Source organism: Zalophus californianus, chromosome 4, assembly GCF_009762305.2.
Source record: "Zalophus californianus isolate mZalCal1 chromosome 4, mZalCal1.pri.v2, whole genome shotgun sequence".
In the NCBI taxonomy this organism is placed as follows: Eukaryota; Metazoa; Chordata; class Mammalia; order Carnivora; family Otariidae; genus Zalophus; species Zalophus californianus.
Window position 1 is genome coordinate 121,950,629 of NC_045598.1, and position 21,206 is coordinate 121,971,834.

A 21,206-nucleotide genomic window follows, 5' to 3' on the forward strand; every position below is an offset into this window, starting at 1 on the left:
TCCCTTGCATCATTTGGTTGGTATGCCCCCTTTTCCACGATGTGGTCAGATGATGACAAAACTGATTATGATGCTTGAAGCCTGACATAAGATCATTTTTAATTTTGTCTTAAACAAGCAATGTTCATCCATTTGAGCTTTAAATATTTTCTTCTATGTAGGAAAATTGAACTGTTCAGAGAAATGCTTTTGCTAAGGCAGTAAGTAAAGACTGCAGAATGCTAAGTAAGGGGAGTTTCTTCACTAATCGTATTAGTTTGTGGAGGTTGCCATAATGTATAAATACCACAGGCTGGGTGACTTAAGCAATTAAAATCTACAGTCTCACAGTTCTGGAGGCTGGAAGTCCAAGATCAAGGTGTCAGCAGGTTTGGTTTCTTTTGAGCTCTCTCTCCCTGGCTTGCAGATCTTCTAGCTATGTCCTCACCTGGTCTTTCCTCTATGTGTGCACATGTCCCTCCGTGTGTCCAAATTTCCCTTTCTTATAAGGACACTACTCATATTGGATTAGGGCCCACCCCAATGGCTTCATTTTAACTTAACTACCTTGTTAAATGACCCTGTCTCTAAATACAATCACATTCTGAGGTACTGGGCTTCAAAATATGAATTTTGGGGACACAATCAACACATGACACAAATGTTCATTCAAGTGAGAACCAGTTCCAGCTAAGAGGGCAAATAGCAGATGGAAAGGGATCAGGAATAAATTCACACCAACATGGAAGACAGTACATTTATAGGAACAAAATAAAACAGGTCATGGAAAAAGGCAGGAAGAGCTATGCTTCTAACATGTGGACAAAACATAATACAAGAACTCCTAGAGCTCAGATTAACGTACACAAGATTAGGTAAGCAACTGCATATGATCAGCTGTTAAGAAAAAAGGGAAGTGAGAAAACACAGGTATTGGCAACTGAGAAGTCCCAGAGATGTGTATGCACCTTGCAAGGTTCCAACACTAAATTCAGAGAAGGCATGTGGTCAAAGACTATTCTAGGCAAAGTCTGTACATTAAAATTGGAGTTAGAAGGAATTGGTAACAATAGAGCATTAGTACAATATACACCAAATTCTATATAATTGGCTGTGAACATGTTGTTATAGTTAATTATTATTTGGGAATTACATATCTAATTTTTTGAGAGATAAATCAGCTTGAAGCCTAGTCAAAACATGCCTATACTTTACACCATGATAATGAAAAATGGGTAGCATATTCTAGATAAGACATGAGTAGTGGACTCTGCTTTAAAGAGAGCAGCTGAGGGCGGAGGGCATCCCGCCGAGTGCGGAGCTGAAGTTATGAATCACAGCAAATGCCACAGTCAGTGAGTGTAATGCTCTCACAGCAAACTCTCTTTGCAATAATTTAAATAAAATCTCTGCAGGAAATTAGTAGCATTAAAAAAGCAATCTCTTGCTGGTACTAATACATTTTAATCGGATTTCCTGTTTTTCAAGTTCGAATGTAAAGATAAAAGAAAATATCTGACATTTCTTATTGTGGAAATAAACAAAGACCAACCGAATGAGAAAAACAAAGGCTATATATTCCCAGCATGCTATAGCAAGGGAGTCAGCCACCATCACCGTTTTGGTGAAGAAGTGGGAAAACTTAAAGGTGAAAAAAGGAAAGGGTTCAGGGGTACCCTGAGTGGAGGCTATTGGCAGGTAACGAGAAGTAGGCATCCTATGTGATTGGTTAGGAGAGCATATCTGGCTTTCTTGGCTTGGTCCTAAGTTGGAGGCAGGGACAAACATTAAGCAAGCTGTCAGTTATTAATCAAGTCCTGGACATTTGGGGCCAATTGTTACAGAAGTTATTCTTTAGCTTCCTGGATTGTCACTAGAGATTGCTATCTGGCCAATCTGTCTTCCTGAAAGTTTGGCTTACAGCAGGCTGGCTTCCTGGGTTATTTAGAAAAGGGGGTGGTTTCCCAGGCAGTCTGCTGCAGGTTGTGGGTCAAGGTTCTAGGTTTATATATGGTCTGGACATCGTCCATTTTTACATTCAGTCTCTCGTTGTCCTTACTGAAGAAAAAGGAGAAGATAAGGCACTCTGCACCAGGGCAAGAGAAGAGTCTCGGAGAACTGGAGTTTGCTTTCTAGAAAGTGGCAGAGAAAGGTTGTCTTCTACCAGGATAAAGGAGAAATGATAGTCTGGGTTACCAGGGGAAACATCCAGCCTGAGGACTTCAGGAAGCAAATTCCTTATACCCCCTAGGCCACACTGGCAGGCTTGGGGGCCCACGTTCTTAGTCAGAGGAAGTTAAAAGGTGAGACAAGGTACCATCTCCCTCCCTACTCTGCCTACAGGGACCAGTGCACTCAGCTGTGTCCTGGACAAGCAAAAATCCCCAAGTCCCTAACATCAAGGGGCTAAGAGTCTGGTGGGGAGGGTTTCTGTGCATACCATCAATAAATCGCTTGATAAACAGATTATCTATAATATATATGTGCATGTGTATATTTAAGACATCGACCTGTGTGGATGTGTACTAAGACATAGATCACAATCTACAGGATTAAAAATTTGGAACAGCAAATAGAGCGCCAACCTACAGATACAGTTTACAATTTTTCTGAAATGTTAAACACTGTACTGTGAATCCCCAAAGAGAATCACAGATAAAGATAATTTTTGACATTTTCTTTTCACTGACCAATACTGAAAACTCACCAATTTCACTCTCAGAAGAAAAACACCCTTTTAGTTTGAAATAATTCAAAGAATATAATAGATTTTATTCTTTCGCTGTGTTGCCGTAAATTGGCATCATATGCCATTCTAGAACCTTAGCCAAGCGTTGACTCTTGTTAAGGGCTTCCATGTAAACACACATAGGAACATCCATGATGGCAGGTTTGCGTTGTGTTTGGTTTTGTTTCATTTTTGTGCCTTATTAAAACCTTGCAGGGGAGGAGAAACTGAGGTAATTATTTTGAACTTAGAGATAAAGAAACTGAGGCTCAGAGGGTGAAATGACCTTCCCTAGGGGTCAGAGCTGAGAACAAAACAAATGTTTCCAACATTTGTCTTGCTTGTCCCTCTTCCTCTGCTCCTTCCCTGTTTGTGGGCATGCGCTCTCTCTCTCTCTCAAATAAAATCTTAAAAAAAAAAAAAAAGACTATGGTTTTCAGTTGCTATTCGCTGTTGTTGTTTCAGTGTTATTCAGTAATTTCTATGCATGCATTGTTTACATCTAAATTAGGCATGGAGTAATGTAGATCAAAAAGCTATTTTAAAACTGGGTTGTCTCTATATTGAGTTATCAGAGTTCCTAATATATTCTGGATATAAGTCCTTTGTCAGATAATGACCTACTTCTCATTCTGTGGACTTTAGTTTTACTTTATTGTGTTCTTTGAAACACAAAAGTTTAAGATTGATGAAATCTACTTTATATATTTTGCCTTTGTCACTGTGCTTTTGGTGTCATATCTAAAAAAAAAAACATTGCCTAACTCAATGTTATAAAGACTCACTTCTTTGTTTTTTTCTATAAGTGTTATAGTTTTATTTCTTACATTTAGGTCTATTTCCGTTTTGAGTTCATTTTAGTGTATCATATGAGCTAACTTCATTTTTTTCACATATGGATATCCAGTTGTCCCAGCACAATTTGTGAAAAGACAATTCTCTTCCCATTGCATTGTCTTGGCACCCTTGTCAAAAAGCAATTGATCACAAATGTAAGAGTTTATTTCTGGACTCTCAGTTCTATTTCACTGATTTCTATGTCTACCCTCTGGCAGTTTTAAAAATCATATGTAAGAAGAAAAGAGTGACAAGGGAAAAAAATGTACTCTTTTATGTTTATCCACGTGGTTATCTTTAGTAATGCTCCATTTTCCTTCATGTGGATTTATGTTACCATCTAGTGTTTTCATTTCAATCTGAACAACTGCATTTAGTATTCATTGTAGAGCAGGTCTGCTAGTGGGAAATTCTCCCAGTTTTTATTTCTCTAGGAATGTCTTAATTTCTCCTCTATTTTTGAGATCGTTTTGCTAGATCAGAATTCTTGGTTGACAGCCTTTTTCTTTCTGTATTTAAATGTCATCTCACTGCCTCCTGGACTCCATGGTTTCTGATGAAAAATTAGCTGTTAATCATAATGAGGATCCCTTTTCCACAATGAGTCCTCTGTGTTTTCAAAAGACTCACTTTGTTTTTGGCTTTTGGCAGTTTGACTAAGAAGTGTCTAGGTATGTTTCTTAAGTTTATCCTACTTGAAGCTCACTGAGCTTCTTGGATGTGTACAGTACTGTTTTTCATCTAATTTGCTAGGTTTTTGGTCATTATCTTTTCAATACTCTTTCTGCCACCTCCCTTTCTTCTCTCCTTCTGAGGACTCCATAACGCATATATTGTTATACTTGCCAGTGCCCCCACACATTGTTTCCTTCATTCTCTTTTCTTTCTGTTCCTTAGTATGAATACTTTCAATCAACCTATCTTCAAGTTTGCTGATGATTTCCTCTATCAGATCAAATCTGCTGTGGAGCCTCTCTGGTGATTTTATACTGAAGCTGTTATATGCTGTGGCTCTAGATTTTCCATTTGGTTCTGTTCTATGTTTCTATTTCTTTATTATTATCCTCTATTAAGTGAGCTATATCCTTTTTTATATTTTATTTATTTGAGATAATAAATAATAGCAGGGAGTCTGCTTCTCCCTCTGCCTCTCCCCCACCTGTGCTCGCTCGCTCTCTCTCGTCGCTCACTCTCTCTCTCAAATATGTGTGAAATGTAATTTTCATTGAGACTATTATTATTGTGTGATCTACTCTCCCCCAGCATTTGTTGTTGCTGATTTTTGTTGTTGCCACTACTTGTTTGTTTAGGGACTTTTCTTGGTTAATTCTGTGAAGTCTCTTACTCTACTGTCATGCATGACCACTAAAGCTTCTTCTTGGTTAGCTTAATAGTCAGCTAATGCATGGTCACAGATTTCCTTAATTGCTTGAACTAGTAACTCTTCCCTCTTTTTGTTGAGAGGCTCTATGTGAGTTTTGGAGCATGCCTGCAATGCTCAGGCAGTTTAAAACTATGTTCTAGCCATCATTTCTTGCCTGTGATGAGCCTCAGAGTCAACCAAAGGCAAAGGACTAGGGTCCCCTTGGGCATTTCCTGGGCATGCACCCCACGGCATACATACATTGGAATAGACATCCCCAGGAATATGTCAGAGCTTTTCAAAGCCCCTCATGGGCATCCTGTTCATCAGATTTTCTTTATTAAGCAGATTTTCTTGCAGTGGGCAGGTTCTCATTTGCCCCAATATTTAAAAAATTGCCACTGATCCTTTTGACTAACAAAGCTATACTTATGAGTGAGGTCAATAACAACACTGTCCTGAGAATGGGGCTTTCTGAACAGCACAAGTTGGTCAAATAGTGACCGTGCTCTGGATATGAAACTGTAAAAAGCCCCATACCTAACCTGCTTACACTGATGGCCAAAAAACTGTGGTCTTCATGGTCTTCACACCTAGTGTTGTGAGACTGCTAATTTTTAAGGCTCTCTGGAGCTGGGGAGGAATGGATGAGAGCAAGTCAAGTTACTATCCCATAAATCCTTCTGTTCTTACTGAGGCTTAGCAGATTTTCTTGAATAAATGTTCCTCAAATTGCTGCAACTCTTTGGTTAATGTACAGAGCTCTGCAAATGTTGATTTTGACAATTCTTCTCAGTGCTTTCCTCACTTTTATGGAGGGGCAGAGGTACAAAGATGTTCCCTCTGCCATCCTCAAATCCTGCCCCACCCCCCAATATTTTATAAGCATAATTAAATACTTGAAATTTCAACAGGAACTCTGGACACCCTAAATATCCTTCCCTATTATACAGCAAAAATTTCTAGAAAAGAATGCCCTTGAGGAAGAAGAATGCCCTTGAGAAAGAAGATAAAGAGAGGATCTTTTCTTTTCTTTTTTTTAAAGGTTTTTTATTTATTTGATAGAGAGAGACACAGCAAGAGAGGAAACACAAGCACGGGGGAGTGGGAGAGGGAGAAGCAGGCTTCCCACGGAGCAGGGAGCCCGATGCGGAGCTCTATCCCAGGACCCTGGGATCATGACCTGAGCCGAAGACAGATGCCTAACGACTGAGCCACCCGGGGGCCCCGAGGATCTTTTCTTCTCTAGGCATCCCTCCCAGTGCAGTAGCAATACAAGAGAATTTCCCCCACATTCAGGGAAAGCCAACAAGGATGTTGTGCCAACTGCTTATAAGTAAGAAATGTAAGTGGTATGATTTTTATATCCCTGGGACTTCTGACAAATCTATGAAACAACTAGAGAAAAGAGACTTTATAGACACTTCTACCAACTCACCTCATTTATGAGCACCTACCATGTATCAGATACTGTACTAGTTGTGAATATGACAAACATGGCCCAGCTACCTTAGAGCATATGACCTCGGGGGGCTACACTGAACTAAAGAGGTGATTAGAATACAGTATAAATGCTTAAAAAGAATGTATAAAGTGCTTTTGGATACATGCTTATTCTTTTAAAAGAAATGACCACTTCTCTAACATCTGAAGGATAAACAGAAATTGGCTGTGAAGGGGTAGAAGGAGAAAAGGAAGGGGTAAAGGGAGGTGAGACTATCACACAGGATGGTCTGGTGGGAGGAAGAATTTTGGCTAAATTAAAAACAGTAAAGGGCAGTGGCAAGAAATATGGACACAGAAATAAACCTGGAATTTTGGGTAAAGCTGAATCTCTGACCAAAACTATAAAGTTGGAAAGAAGTATTAGCCATGAGATTACATGGTGAATTAACTTTCCCAATGAATGTTAATGTCTGTTGGAGATAGAACAGAATGAGTGAAAAATCCATTTGGAGAGCAAAGCTTTGGTTTTAACAAGAAGACTTTAACAAGAAACTTTAACAGCAGTTGAACCAGAGTGGAAAGGTTTTATTTTAGAAAATGAATGACAAGAAAGGGAAAACAGAGAGCAGAGAATAGTGTTTGGATCTGAGTGCATATCCCCAGTTAGCAAGGACACTGAACACTGGAGGTCACTCTCCAAACATCCACTGTACCTCTTCCTCCTTCCTAACAGAATCGTGATTTAGTTCATGTGTTTACTTCCCCTGAGGTATTCCACTGGACTTAGAGAAATCTGACCTTTTCCTGGCTTCAGGGGCTGATCTATTGGTTTAAAGATAATCTCATAGCCCCTTGCCAGTAATTCTTCCAGAATGGAAATGTGACTTAACTGGCTCAATCAGACTGAAGGAAAAGATTTTTGTTTCCTGGGTGATGGAGAGGTACATTCTTTCTCCTACTGGAAGCCTGCTGCCCCAGCCTGTGGCTAGCTACTTGGTTTCTCAGACTCCTTTGTAATCGTGAGTGCCCATGTGACATGGTTATGATCACCAAGACAAGGTCTCCTAGGAGGTTTCTGGAAAGCCATTTGGGCCTGGTGTGATGGCTCGACAATGTTATGAAGCTCTCAAATACTTTCTAACCTTCCATTCCAGGTGCTGCTGGCAGCCATCTTGACTTAAGCAAGTGCAAGGACAGAGTTGACCAGGGAGGAAGTGCAGAAACAAGAAAACCTGCCACCCAGGTGCACAACCCCTGAAGTCCGCCCTACTGCTAGGCTGTGCTTCCTTTACCCACGTCAATCAAATTCCTTGTTGCTTAAGCCAGGTTCCAGTTGCATTTCTGTTACTTGAACTTGAAAGCATCCTAAAAGCCACAGTAGAGAAATAAACTCACAAAGAGACCAGGAGAAGAAGATTAGATAGCAGAAAGAGAATCAGAAGAGCTCAGTGTGATACCATCCGATGTAGGATGAAATTTTACAATGGAAAGAACTGCTGACAGTGCTCACTATAGGAGATTTATCCAGGAAGATGTTTTTCCTGTACTATTTCTGCTTTGGCTAGAGAACCTCTTTAAATCAATCTGCGTTCATGGTCACCACACCATGGTTTTCTGACTTATAAAATATTCAAATCTAACTGATGGCAGCCTACTTTACAATTGGATTATGATGCTTACAATGTGCTTTTACAATGAAATACAGAATTAAGTATGGTCGAGAAAGACTTACTTAATGTAGGTAAATTGACACTAGATTGAAACTTTCTTTCCCCAAGTAGAAAAAAATTCTTCAATGAAGTCTTATACATCTTATAGATATATTCTATTCAAGATGTTCTTTAGCAAAAAAAATTTTTTTTGAAAAATGTAAAACACTTAAAAGTAGAGGGAACAGTATTAACTTCCATATATCTGTCACCCAGATCCCAAAATTATCAATATTTTGTAACACTGCTCTTCCTTTCCCATCTCTCTCAGATAACTGAATGCAGTAGCTACATTGCCAGTGGTAAGAATGGGCCTTTTAGTTCTGCACCTACTTATTGTACTTTACCCTACCTGCATGGGCGGGGCAGGTGTTCACTAGACTAGGATTGCTGCCCATGATCTAGACCAGCACAGTGGTCGAACCTCATGTCCTTTCCAAAAGTGGAAACATATTGAGCATAAATGAAGAGAAGGAGGAACAGTAGCTGAGAGTAAGGGAATGAACAAATGGGTTTTGTAATGGAGGGAAATCCAATATTATATCAACACCTCAAAAGAGGCTCAGGGCAAGAGATGATACTCTCAATTATACCAGATGCATGAAAAGGTAAAGCCATATATTTCTAGGACCACTCATACTTTTGGGACCTGAAGAGAGCTAATGGAGGCCTGCCAACTTGAGTGGCCTTGCCCTGGGAGCTATTTTCAAATGGTATGATGATGGACTGGACTAATTATTAGTGACTGAATGGAACGCTAGTAACATGCCAATATCTATTAACTGTTATGATCCTTTGTTATAAGGGATGCATGACAAAAACAAAAATGCAAACAAAAACTAGGGGGTGACCTGTGGTATAATAGGATATACATTTGATCTTTGTCGAGATTCCTGGCACAAAGCTCCTAAAAATCTTGGAATTTCCTGAATAACAGGAGTGTCTTTTAAAGGCATCTTTTTTGAGCTCAACTGAGTTTATGTTAATGGGGTGACTTAGAAGAGGGGTCCCTAGATAGCCTCAGGATGGGGCTGGTCACCAGAAAGACCAAATGACTGGAAGGTTAGAACTTTCAGCCCCATCCACCAGCCACTGGGAAGGGGAAATAGGTACTGCCTATTAAACTCTCTAAAAATTTGAACAAGATTTGATGAGCTTCTGTGTTGAAAGTATCCACAGATCAAGAGAAGGTAAGACCCTAGTTCCATGGGGACAGAAGTTCCTCCACTCAGACCCTTCTGGGTCTCATCCTATGTGCCTCTTTATCTAGCTGTTCATCTGTATCCTTTATAACATTCATCATGATAATGGGATAAACCTAAATAAATGTTTCTGAGTTCTGTGAGCCACTCTGACAAAGTAATCAAACCCAAGGAGGGGGTTGTGGGCACCTCCAATCCATAGCCAATGAGAAGCATAGGGGACAACCTGAACTTGCAACTGGTGTCTGAAATGGGGGCAGTCTTGTGAGACTGGGCCCTTAACCCGTGCAACCTGATGCCACCTCTAGGTAGACAGTGTCAGAATTGAGTTAAATTTGTAGGACACCCAGCCTGTGTCCTCTGAGAACTGGAGAACCGCTCGGTGGTATTGGAAAACACACATCGGAGATGTAAAATCAGCTGTCTGAACATGAGAATGTGTTTTCTTATATATGAACAATGTCTAGATGGCAGTTAGATTCTCAAACTGGATCACTGAGGCCCATCTAACCTATAAGGTGGATGACATTTACATTTTTATTAAAACTACAAGTTAATTTACCTCCCACTTTATTAATACATCTAAGAAGAAGAAAGAGCTTACCAAAGCAATCATAAACTTCTGACCAGCCTCTACCAAAATTACAAAGTAGACATTCTTACCATTTGGATTTAATTTACCAAAATAAAAACTTCTAATTTTTCTCTTGTGTTTTTTTGTTTTGTTTTGTTTGTTTGTTTTGCCATTAAGTAGTTAGAATCACTCAGTTTCTTTATCCTACAAATCTGCCACAACATGTTCTAAAAATATTTGCCTTTTTTCTTTTTCTATCCACTCAGAAGTAGTGGTTCTCAAAATGTGGTCCAGGGATACCCAGCGGATTCCTAGACCCTTTGAAGGATTCTGCAAGATCAAAACTATTTCCTTTTTAATATAAGGATGTTATTTGCCCTTTTCATACTCAATCTTTCATGGTGTACAATGGATTTTCCAGACGCTACTTGACAAATGACACTATCACCACTCTAATGGACGTATACGTGAAGTAGATATGAGAACCCTCTTATCCTGTATTAAGCCAGACATCACAGAGATTTGTAAAAATATAAAACCATTCCATTTTTCTTACTACATTTTTTTGTTTTGAAAATAAAGTTATTTTTTAACTTATAAGATTTACTTATTTATTGTGAGAGAGAGAGAAGACAAGCAGGGGGAGGGGCAGAGGGAGAGAGAGAATCTCCAGTAGACTCCCCGTTGAGCACAGATCCCAACGTGGGGCTCAATCTCACAAGCCTGAGATCACGACCCAAGCCGAGACCAAGAGTTGGATGCCTAACCAACTGGGCCAGCCAGGCACCCCTAAAGTTATTTTTTAAGTTATTTATATTAACACGCAATGAGGTTTTTGTTATTTTTAAAGAATTCATAAATATTACTTTTTCTTTTAGTTTTAATTTCTAAAAATCATATTGATAGACATAGCCCCCCCCCATCAAACACACAGACTCCTTGGGGTGCTCCCTATTTTTTAGAGTGTAAAGGGGTCCTAAAGTCAAAATGTTTGCGAATTGCTCTTCAAGAAAACTTCCTTTCTTCACCACCTAAACTGAACTTTTGGCTAATGGGATGAAAAGATTCTTTTTGCAAATGTCGCTGGATGTAAAATCTATCTCCTCCCTGACATTCCTCTCTGTGGTAAGCATTATCTGATTTTGAGTAGGAAAAAGACAACGATTCGTGAGGATGAAGTCTAAGTTAGCACTCACCTTCACTAATTCTGTGTAGCCTGTTTCTCTTGGGGTCCACCACGGCTGGGCTTTCAGTCCATGCACGTTGTACAGAGAGCGCTGCCATACAGATGCAAAATGGCCCCTCTTGTGCCCAAGCTCGTACCACTTATATGCCTGAAAGAACAGAAAGCTTGAACTATGTACACGGGAAGCATTTCTATTAATTAAAAAATAGAGAATCACTTTTGTAACATTTAAAGAAAGAGTGTGCTAGTCAGATGCCCAAATTTGTTAGACTGGTGAAAATACCATTATTTGACTGGGTTTCTGATAATGACATATTATTCTTATAAGTGCATGTCTGCATTTTATTTTCCCTCTGAGGCTCTATGCTCTCCTAATGCGGATTTGTGCTGCACTCATTTTGGTCTTCCTCAGAGCGTCCAGCACAGCGTCAAGGACTTCTTTGTCAAGTGGATAAATAATCTAAGAAACCATAATGGATTTTATCTTTTAGCTTTCATTTCTCAAGTTCTACTCTTATGTTTCCTTTAAAAGGAAAGGATTTTAATAATTTCTTCAAAGACATTTGCATTTACTGAATAGGATTGTGAAAAGGAAAAGTGACTTCTTCTCACACATACCTTCTTCCCATGTCTGCATTTCAGAAGTCGGTCCCGAGGTAACAGAGTATAAATCCTCCATTAAATTAAATAGACAGAAAGGAAATATCATTCTGATTTGGCAATAAATATAGCAATAGCCCATATTAGACTTTTTAAAGGGGAATTTTGGTTCCTTTTTGTTTTTGTTTTTTTTCTGCCACGAGGGATAACATTTGTGGCTTTAGGCTAGTTGTAACACGATATGACTCGCCTCCAAGACTAGCCTTTTCAGGGACAGCTGGCTGCAGAGTATGCTGCTCCATATGTCTCCTTCCAGTGACACCCTCACCATATGCTCCCTAGGGGCCCTCCCCACAAGGTTCTTGCACCGCACATGCTCACTCCATTGTCTTCAGGTTGGACGACACTCCAGTGCTGTCCTTAATAGTATCGCCCTCATGCCTCTAAGTCTGAGCTAATGATGACGTTTTGAAGAGTGATTTCAAATACACACTTTGATCAATTAAACACAGGCATTTAATATCAGGTGGATTAAGAACATATTCAAAAGAGTATCTTCATAAAACTCCAGATATACTTTATTTTTATTATTATTTTTCTTAAGGATTTATTTATTTCAGAGAGAGAGAGAGTGGGCATGGAGGGGAGAGGGAGAGGGAGAGGGAGACAATCTCAAGCAGACTCCCTGCTGAGCGTGGAGCCTGATACAGGGCTCCATCTCACAACCCCAAAACCATGACCTGAGCTGAAACCAAGAGTCGGGCGCCCAAATGACTGAGCCATCTGGGCACCCCCCCAGATATACATTAAATGTAAAAAATATTACCTTTTAAAAGTCTTAAAATTCTTAGGTCAAAATTTCCTTCATTAGAAAAGTCAAGTGTGATAACAATACCACTTTGTATTTTCAGTAACACTTTCCAGTTTGTTACTCACTTTTCCATGTGCAATCACATTTGATCTAATAATCTCAAATATGTCCATTTTTACAAATGTTGAAACTGAGTTTTATAAAGGCTAAATTATCTTGAACTATAACCCAGGGCTCTGGCAACTTATTCCACTCTCCTCCTATCTTTGTGTCATTAAAAAAGAAAAAAACTATCAAAAGTGATATTCTTATTTATCTTTCTCAATAATATCTCAAATCAAGAACGTATCCACTAATCATTCTTCTATGTTTTCCTTGAAATACATGTAAGTTGTAGCCATAAAGGAGTTTCTTAAAAAGCCAGAAACTTAAAATGGCTAATCATTGTCTGATTTAAAAAAAATAATAATAACATTTTACTTCTGAAATTTATTTGACTTTTTAAGTTATTTCTGTCCAATTTAAATTTAGGATTTTATTTCCTATACCTTTCAGGGTTAAAGTGAACAACAATATTAATTATAACAGGTGATTTTTTTTGAATGCTTGAGTCAGCAGCAATTCATTTTATGGACCAGGCACACAGTCGGAAGTGAGGAAAAAAAATACTATAGGAAAACCAAACCAGCAAAGCTCATAGCTCTAGTTTAGGAGTCAGAAGCCAGAATGTAGCCCTGGACCTAATATTCACCATGCTGGATGCCTGGGCAAGTCACTTTGCTTACAGTGCCGTGTTTAAACTATCTATAAGGTCTTTTCTCACACTCAAAGTCAGTCCAGGAGGACCCTTCATTTTGTAGCCCCCTGCTATTCAACTTTTAAAGACACAAAACCGTGACAATGATATGTCGGGAATTTTAAGAAATTGTCTTCAATTATATAGAGGACCCAATAAAATCAGTCAGATTGCTTTCTTACAGTACAAATTGCTAGAACATCAATGATCAAGTTAGAATCTTCTGAAAATTCTCTTTACTATTTCCCTTTTATGCCTCTAATCAAGGATATGAAAATAAACAGAAAGATCACCTGGGGATCCCTTCTTACATGTGTTTTATATCAACGTCTTCTATGCTTCAAATTACCGCCAGGTGTGGGTTATACACACACACACACACACACACACACACACACACACACACACACTCACTCACTCACTACACAGAAATAATAATGTCCACAGAACAGTCTCCACACAGAAGAGCCCAGGCCCTGTGTGTCAGGTGTGGCCTCAGCTGGAGCCTGTCCCACCTGGAGCGCAGGAACGGTGGGGCACACGAGACACACTTGTGGTGACAACGGCTGGCTGCCGCTAGACTGTGGAGACCATGAGTGCCATCCCCTGGACATACGACTTTATGTATAGTTTGCACTGTAGGGTTTCTGAACACACGATGGCCTGAAAGAAAGTTAAGACTCAAACAAGAAACAACAGCTGAGCTTGTCCAGCCATGCCTGAGGGTGGATGGTGACAAAGGGCCACACTGAGCGAGCAGGCGGGAAGGTGGGATGGGAGCCAGAGGCTGAGGAAGCCCATTTCCCCGAACCTGGTTCTGACTTCACTGGAGAGAAGGGGGCAATATCATCAAATGAGAGACGGAGCCCAGGAAGAACAACGGTTTAGGGGAAGACAAGGGAGCCGTCCTCTCGTGTGGGGACACTAAGCAGGCAGCAGACATGGGAATCTGGACTTGGAGTAGGAGACGAGTTGTGGGTTTGCAGGTTCTAGAAATCCCAGGAGCAGCTGCAGCTGAACTGCTGCAAGACCATCATGGTGTGTCTCCCTCCCTCTTCCTGTCCATTTGAAACACACCTGTTAGGAAAATCTTCTGCAAAAACAATTTCATTGTCAGCCTCTGCAGCACAGAGGCTGTGGGTTTGCCTTTCTTTTGGTGCCTCAGCAGAGCCCCATGAATCGGAACACGAAAGATGGCTGCTTCCCGGTTCGCAAACTCAGAGCGTGACTGCCCGTTCACAGACTCAATAGCCGAGATTGAGAATATCTGGACATGGGGCTCCTATAAGCTTATTTTTGTTCTCCTGTAAGGATGAATCCTTGTGAATTTTTTAAATTCAAGAACTGTGATGTCCTTTGCATATTAACAATAATAAGCTGATAGAACAGTCCCCTAGGTTCAAATCCCAAGCCCCTGACAAATGTTTAGTAAGTGGATTCTTTGCCCTTGAAGGGCTGTTTTCATCTAAGATGTGAGAATAAATCGCAGACTTGTTTTATCTGTCTTTGCCCTGGACCCTAAGATGTTCAAAGATAAATTAATTAGTGACAATTACATTTACAACAATCAGACATGAACATTTATGCAGTGTTAGATACCACAGCAAAATCTTTCTTATCCTTGTCACTCAAAGGAGGTACCAGGCATTTATATCTAAAACATGAAGGAACACAAAAATGAGAACTAATCAGCAAGTTATTTTCCCTTCTTCACTTCTAATACTTCATTTTATTCCAGTTGACTGACTAATAGGTTAGAGGGGAAAGGGACAGATGCACAGTAATGTATAAAGAAAACAGTGTCAATCATCCAAATCTCTCTTACCCCAAATTGGTTCATGTGTCTTGCTGGCAATTACCCCATCACAAACCCCCCTGCTCTTATGAACCCTCACTTGTCCAGATGGTTCCATGTTCTTATTAATTTTAGAAACCTGAAGTTGTTATCTTGCTGACTGCATTTTACAACATATATGGAAGGCAATGGTTACAAAGATTCAGTGTCTCACTTCACCCCTTTATCCAGGTCTGTAAGGAGAGCCCAGCTTAGAGCCCTGTGATGATGTAAGAGAAAAGGTAGGCTTCACTCCCCACAAACAATGACGGTGATCATGACAATTTGGGAACTTCAGTACACGGATGTCATGATTAATAATAATCTAATGTTATGTTTAAAGACGTTGACATGGTACTCAGAAAAAAAAAAAAGCAATAATCACAAAGAAAACACATAACTTGCTTTAGCTAGTACATTTTCCATGTCAGTACCTGTCATTACTAGAGCTACAGGTATTCATCTGAAACTTGGTATTAAATACCAGAAGGTAATTTACATAATTAACCACTGGGTTCAGTGCTTGCTTAGGACTCAGCTGAACAAAGACTGCATTCTAAAAATCACTACTTTTTAAATTCCAAAAATAAAATAAAAACAAATCTAGGCATACTGTTAAAATATTTTTAAAATATTTAAGCAACTTCAGAGATATCTTTTCATTTCATAATTTTAAAAATAATTTTTCAGGGCAATGCCTATCTCTTTATGCGCCCAGACCCACACGTGTGCACACACACACACACACACACTCACACACATACATATACACGTACTAAGGGAGAGGCTGCTCTTATGATTACTCAGCTAGTTTCTTGAAAGAAACTATAATTATAGGTCAAAAATCCCAAAAACTCTAGGCTTGTCGGAGTTGTTGGGCTGCCAAATAGTTAAACAGTTTCAATCACCACCTTCAAAGTGTATGCTCAAAATATTTTTTCAAGTATAAATTTCTCCTAGAGTTACCTGCCTCCCTCCTGCAACTCTACCCTTTGTTAAGAGAACAAAAAATTCACAAGTTCATTACCTCTTTGTTCCCAACCCGCTGCATGGCATCCCCCAGGTGGAAGTAAAACCTCCCATCATCAGTGCCAGGATCCCCAGATTCTATTCCTTCCTGTAAAAAGGACAGTGTTCATATTTAATGAAAAAAATTAAATACTAGCTTTAATTCATCAATTTACTTCATCTTTATATACCATACAAAAATCTAAGGCCCAGAAAAATTCATCTCAATTTAAAGTTTGGCAATTAGGTTACTGGTCAACATTTAGAATGCAAATGCAAAAAGAGGTGATAAAGCTAAATTTAATAATACATTTATCATTAGTTAACAATGTAAAAGCCCAGAAAATTAGTATGTGAATCATCTCTGCAGATCACTACCCCAGAGAATTTCTTGACTGGGTATCTATCCCATTTAATTTGCTCTCCAAATCTGGAGGCTTTTTATTCCTGAACTAAAATATTTAGTTGTTCATAAGATGTTTGAAGTGATAGAGATCCAAGTGAAAATAATATTTCTTTCTACTAGAAACACATGTATCTTCACCTTTTAATGAGATCTTTTACAAAACTTACAATAGGATTAAAGCCAGCTGGACTCTTTGAAAATGTAGTTGTTATTAAACAAATCCTATGCTAAAACATTTAGCTGATTTCTACCCCATCTCCCACATACAGACTGAATTGAGATGTATATAAACAACAAAAAAGAGAGTGAGAGAAAAAATATTAAAGCAAGAGAATGAATTTAGAAAAGCAAAAGAAGGACAAAGGTAAAAAAAAAAATCTAAATGTCAAGAAATTCTTTCTAAAACTCTGCATTTTCAGGGCTCTTCATCAGAAATCCATTATCTTCACTGGGGAGAAATTTTATTTGCATAATGTTGGAAAGTAGCAGCAAGAAACAGGAATAGCATCACTCAGGAGAGGAGAGCCGCAATCAGGGACTGACAGGTTAACTAACAGACCCAGCTCTCTGTTTCCCCATCTCTGAAGCAGGGAGAGCACTATTAGTCCCTTATTATGTCAAAGGAAATGTAAGGGGAACACTTTCAATCAGAGAAACCCATATGCCCAGAGGGTCCTGGCAGGGAATGTAAAGGTTTAGAGATGCCCGGTGACAGCTGAGACAGACTGGGGGGGTGGGGTGCAGGCCACCTCAAGGGGACAACATTGCTCTTCTCCTGTGCTGGGATGTGGGCCAGATGTGATCTTTCAAGAGAAATCAGAAATTTGCATGATTATACAAAACGCTTAGATTCTTAACTAAAGTAAGCAATTAAAATTGTTTTTAATAGAACTGTGCTGGCCAAATAAAATATGCAAGCTATTTGCAATCAGTGGGTTGCTATTTGAGATCTCTGATTTAAGTCATGTGAAAGAAAGAGATCATGGAAGTGTGATGTATACTACTTAAAAAAAAAAAAGCTCTCAAGTAGTCCATCATCTACCTGTCTAATATGGTAGCTGCTAGGTACACGTCACTATTTAGATTAAAATGAAAGCTAGAAACCCAGTTCCTCAATCATATTAGCCACATTTCAGGTGCCCAGAGGCACACGTGGCCAGTGGCTACTACCATATTGAAGCATACAAATAAAGGTCATTTTCACTGTGACAGAAAGTTCTGTTGAACAGCCCTTAGCTAGAACAAGTGTGATTCTGGTGCATCTGCAAGGATTCGCAACTAGATATACAAGATAAAAAAAGACAGCATATTTTAATCTGAATATTTTGAGCTATCACATTTTTTAGGGTTTGACCTATTCAGGCAACATTTATTACTGTAGTTCATGTGGGTTGTCATGAGTCCTGTTCAAACTAGACTGAATGTATAATTAAACTGTAAAAGGAACATTTAATGCATTGCCTATATTTTATATTAGTAATTTTGGTCTACCTTTCCCATTTAAATAAAAACTAATAACTACAGTTTTACGAATTTCTTCAGAACGTTCCTTTCCAAATAATCTCTGCTCATATGGTTGGCATTTCCACATCCAACACTCTCAATCACTGCCTATGAATGTCATGGTCAGAGGGTGTACATTTTGAAGATGAAAAGACTCAGCAGTGCATGCCAATCAATTGACAATGCATAATCAAGGGAGTCCAAATGATTCAAAGGAATCGGAAGATGAAAAAAGAGGAAGGGCAGGGACAGTTACCTTTAAATAGGGAATGCTCTCAGCAATTTTGTTCTGCGCCTTCAGGATAAAGCCATAATGCACTTTAGCAAAGCCGTCGTTCGGTGTCACATTCAGAACCTAAACTCAAAGGAAACAGAAAACTATTGTAACTGACTACAAATTCTACAAATGGCTGTCAAAGCAAATTTTAATTAGCTTTGCTGTGCTTGGAGCAGATTATGATGTCACAGCTTAAAACACTAGTGTTTTGTCTCATTGCGATATTAGGTTTAATGCTCCCATTTCTCGTCAACTCAAAATGCTTGCACATCTATACATCAGTTTTTCGAGAAGGAAGAAATGAATGAAAAGGCAATGACCATGAAAGCACTGATTGAACAGTGCAAATCAGCAACGCATCTGTCAACCTTTATATGACCTCAACATTTTGTTAGTGATCAGGGTAAAAAACGGCTTTAAATTTGCTGTATTTAAAGTCAACTCTGAAGGGTTATCATATATTTCTTTATATGCATACTTTACACATTGCCTTAAAATAAGAGCAAATTTAGATTTGCATTTGTAATATACCATGATCCATTCATTTAACAATAATTTCTTGAACGCCCAGACCATTTTAAGGACCGAGGATAAAGTGTTGAGCAAATCCAATATTCTGTGATAAAACCCAAGTAAATATTTAATATAAGTCAAATCACTGTTTATTATCATATGCATTTATTATGATTAAAGATAAATTATGCAGAATGCCTTTAAATTAAATATTAGCAGTAAGAAATCAAAACAACAACATTCAACTTGTGAAGCTGCACAGACAAACTAATGCATGGAACAAAAGTGAGAGATGAAGAAGATTTGAGTAGAGTGAATATACAGATGGATATCCTGAATCTCCTGTGGCTTCTCTTCATCCTTCAGCCTGAGTGGGACAGGGGAGTTGCGCCCACCATGGGCTCCTTACACAGGACCAAGTACTCAGGAGAGGGGACCCCCTCCCCTTGAAGAGCTTTTCAGTTTTTATGTGGTCCTGTACCTCATCCATTCACAAATCCAGTCAACGTTATCTTCCAAATATATTCAGAATCATGCACCTACCACCATATTCACCACTGCCACCCTGGTTCCCATTTGGTTACCTCTCCCCTATGCTCTCACACAAGCCTCCTAACTGTGGACCTTCTGCACCCCCACAGTCCTGCTATCCTGTAGCCCATTCTCCACAGTGGACCCTGAATGAGCTCACTAAATCCTCAGTCACACCCTATCCCTCCCCTGTTCAGAACCCAGATGGGTTCCATTTCAATCAGAGCAAAAGACCAAGTTCTAGGGACAGTCCTCTGGGCCTCCTTTGAGCTGGGCCTCTCTACCTCTCTGGCCTCCTCTCCTAAGCGCCGCCCCTCCCCCCCCCCAGCTACCCTGAGGCGCCCTGGATTCCTTGCTGCTGCACAGCAAGTCAAAGGCACCCCTGCCTCAGGACCTTTGCATGGGCATACTCCTTTGCCTCAAACACTCTTCTCCCAGATATCCAAATGGCTCACTCCTTCACCGTCATGAAGTCTTCGCTCAGAGGTCACCATCTTGGTGAAGCCAACCCCCAACCGTTTCATATAGAACAGAACCAATCCCCTGTGTACTAGTCACTCTTTTGACTTCTTTATCCTGATTCCTTTTCTTCATAGTGCTCATCACCATTTGACTTATTATCCTTTTATTTTTCCCACTAAGATGTAAGCTGTGCAGGGATTTTGTCTATTGCACTCACTGCTGATCCCCCAGTGTTTAGTACGGTGCCCAGCACATGGCAGGTCATCAAGAAAGCTATAGTAACTGAATGGTTGAGTGCATGCTGGGCTTTCCTCCTAACCAGATTTCTGAAAGCACAGACTCTCCTTCTTCTTCACCTTCCAAGCACCTGTTAACTGAGCTCGATGCTGAGCCAAAGCACAATAAATACTTCTGGAACTGAACTGAATTGAGGCCAATCATGTTTCTGCCAGCGAAACTATGAGGGGTCTATTGCAATGATTGCAGCTACACAGATGACAATCATCCTCTCAAGTAATTAACAAATGTATTCATTTGCCAGACATTTTAGAATACACAGAGCTCTTCTAGGGTCTGGACATATAAACATAAATGAGATACACTCTCTTTTCTCAAGGGATGTCTCAGTCAAGGGAGGAAGGCAGATTCACAAGCAGACAACAGGGTAAGTGTAGCCATGGCAATAGGCACAAGGCATGCAGGGGGTAGGGAGGGGGAGCACCCAGCTCACTCTAGGGTTGGTGTGGCAAAAGCAAGGTCTGAGAGGCGTTTAGGGATAAGCAGGAGTTCACCAAGCAAAGGGAAGATGGGGGACCCGGGGGGAGGAGGCATTCAAGGCACAGGACAAAGTGAGTAAAAAAGAATAATGGACCAGGAACAGCAAAAGGGAATGAGACCAGAAAAAGGGGCCAGGAGGCAAATCACAAAAGGTCCTGTGCTTATCACAGTTTACACTGTGTAGATGCACAATGAATGTGTGGCTTGTATTATCTAGTGGTAATCTACAAAGCCACCTGACATGACAAGTGGCTTTATAAAATTTCTAAGAAAATCAAACTGAGATTAATATTAATAATATTATATAGATTTTGTCTCTCTAAACACACACACAGCAGAGACAATGACAAAAAACTGGTATAGCTGACATTTCTGCTTTCGGGACAAATTCTTTGCATGACACAGCACCAGCAAAAAACCAAAAATCATATAATCACAAATAGTATTGCGTATAAATATTATCAAAATATCAATTTTTTTTTACCACACGATCCAGTAATTTCACTACTGGGTACTACTGGGTATCTAACCCAAAGAAAATGAAAACACTAATTCAAAAAGATATATGCCCCCCTATGTTTACTGCAGCCTTATTTACAGTAGCCAAACTATGGAAGCAGCCCAAGTGTCCACTGATAGAGGAATGCATAAAGAAGATACGGCA

General features: G+C 39.6%; 1 protein-coding gene across 5 annotated transcripts in view; it reads right to left on the minus strand.

Moving 5' to 3' along the window:
• Positions 1 to 21,206, minus strand: part of ASPH (aspartate beta-hydroxylase) — a 210,560-nt gene that overhangs the window by 33,063 nt on the left and 156,291 nt on the right. For all 5 annotated transcript variants that reach the window (XM_027567486.2, XM_027567471.2, XM_035727294.1 and 2 more), the window contains 3 exons: positions 18,239 to 18,337; positions 16,093 to 16,182; positions 11,035 to 11,172 (listed from right to left, as the gene is read on the minus strand). In XM_027567486.2, coding sequence (XP_027423287.1) covers positions 11,035 to 11,172; positions 16,093 to 16,182; positions 18,239 to 18,337 — 327 coding nt within the window. The remainder of the gene's footprint in view (positions 1 to 11,034; positions 11,173 to 16,092; positions 16,183 to 18,238; positions 18,338 to 21,206) is intronic.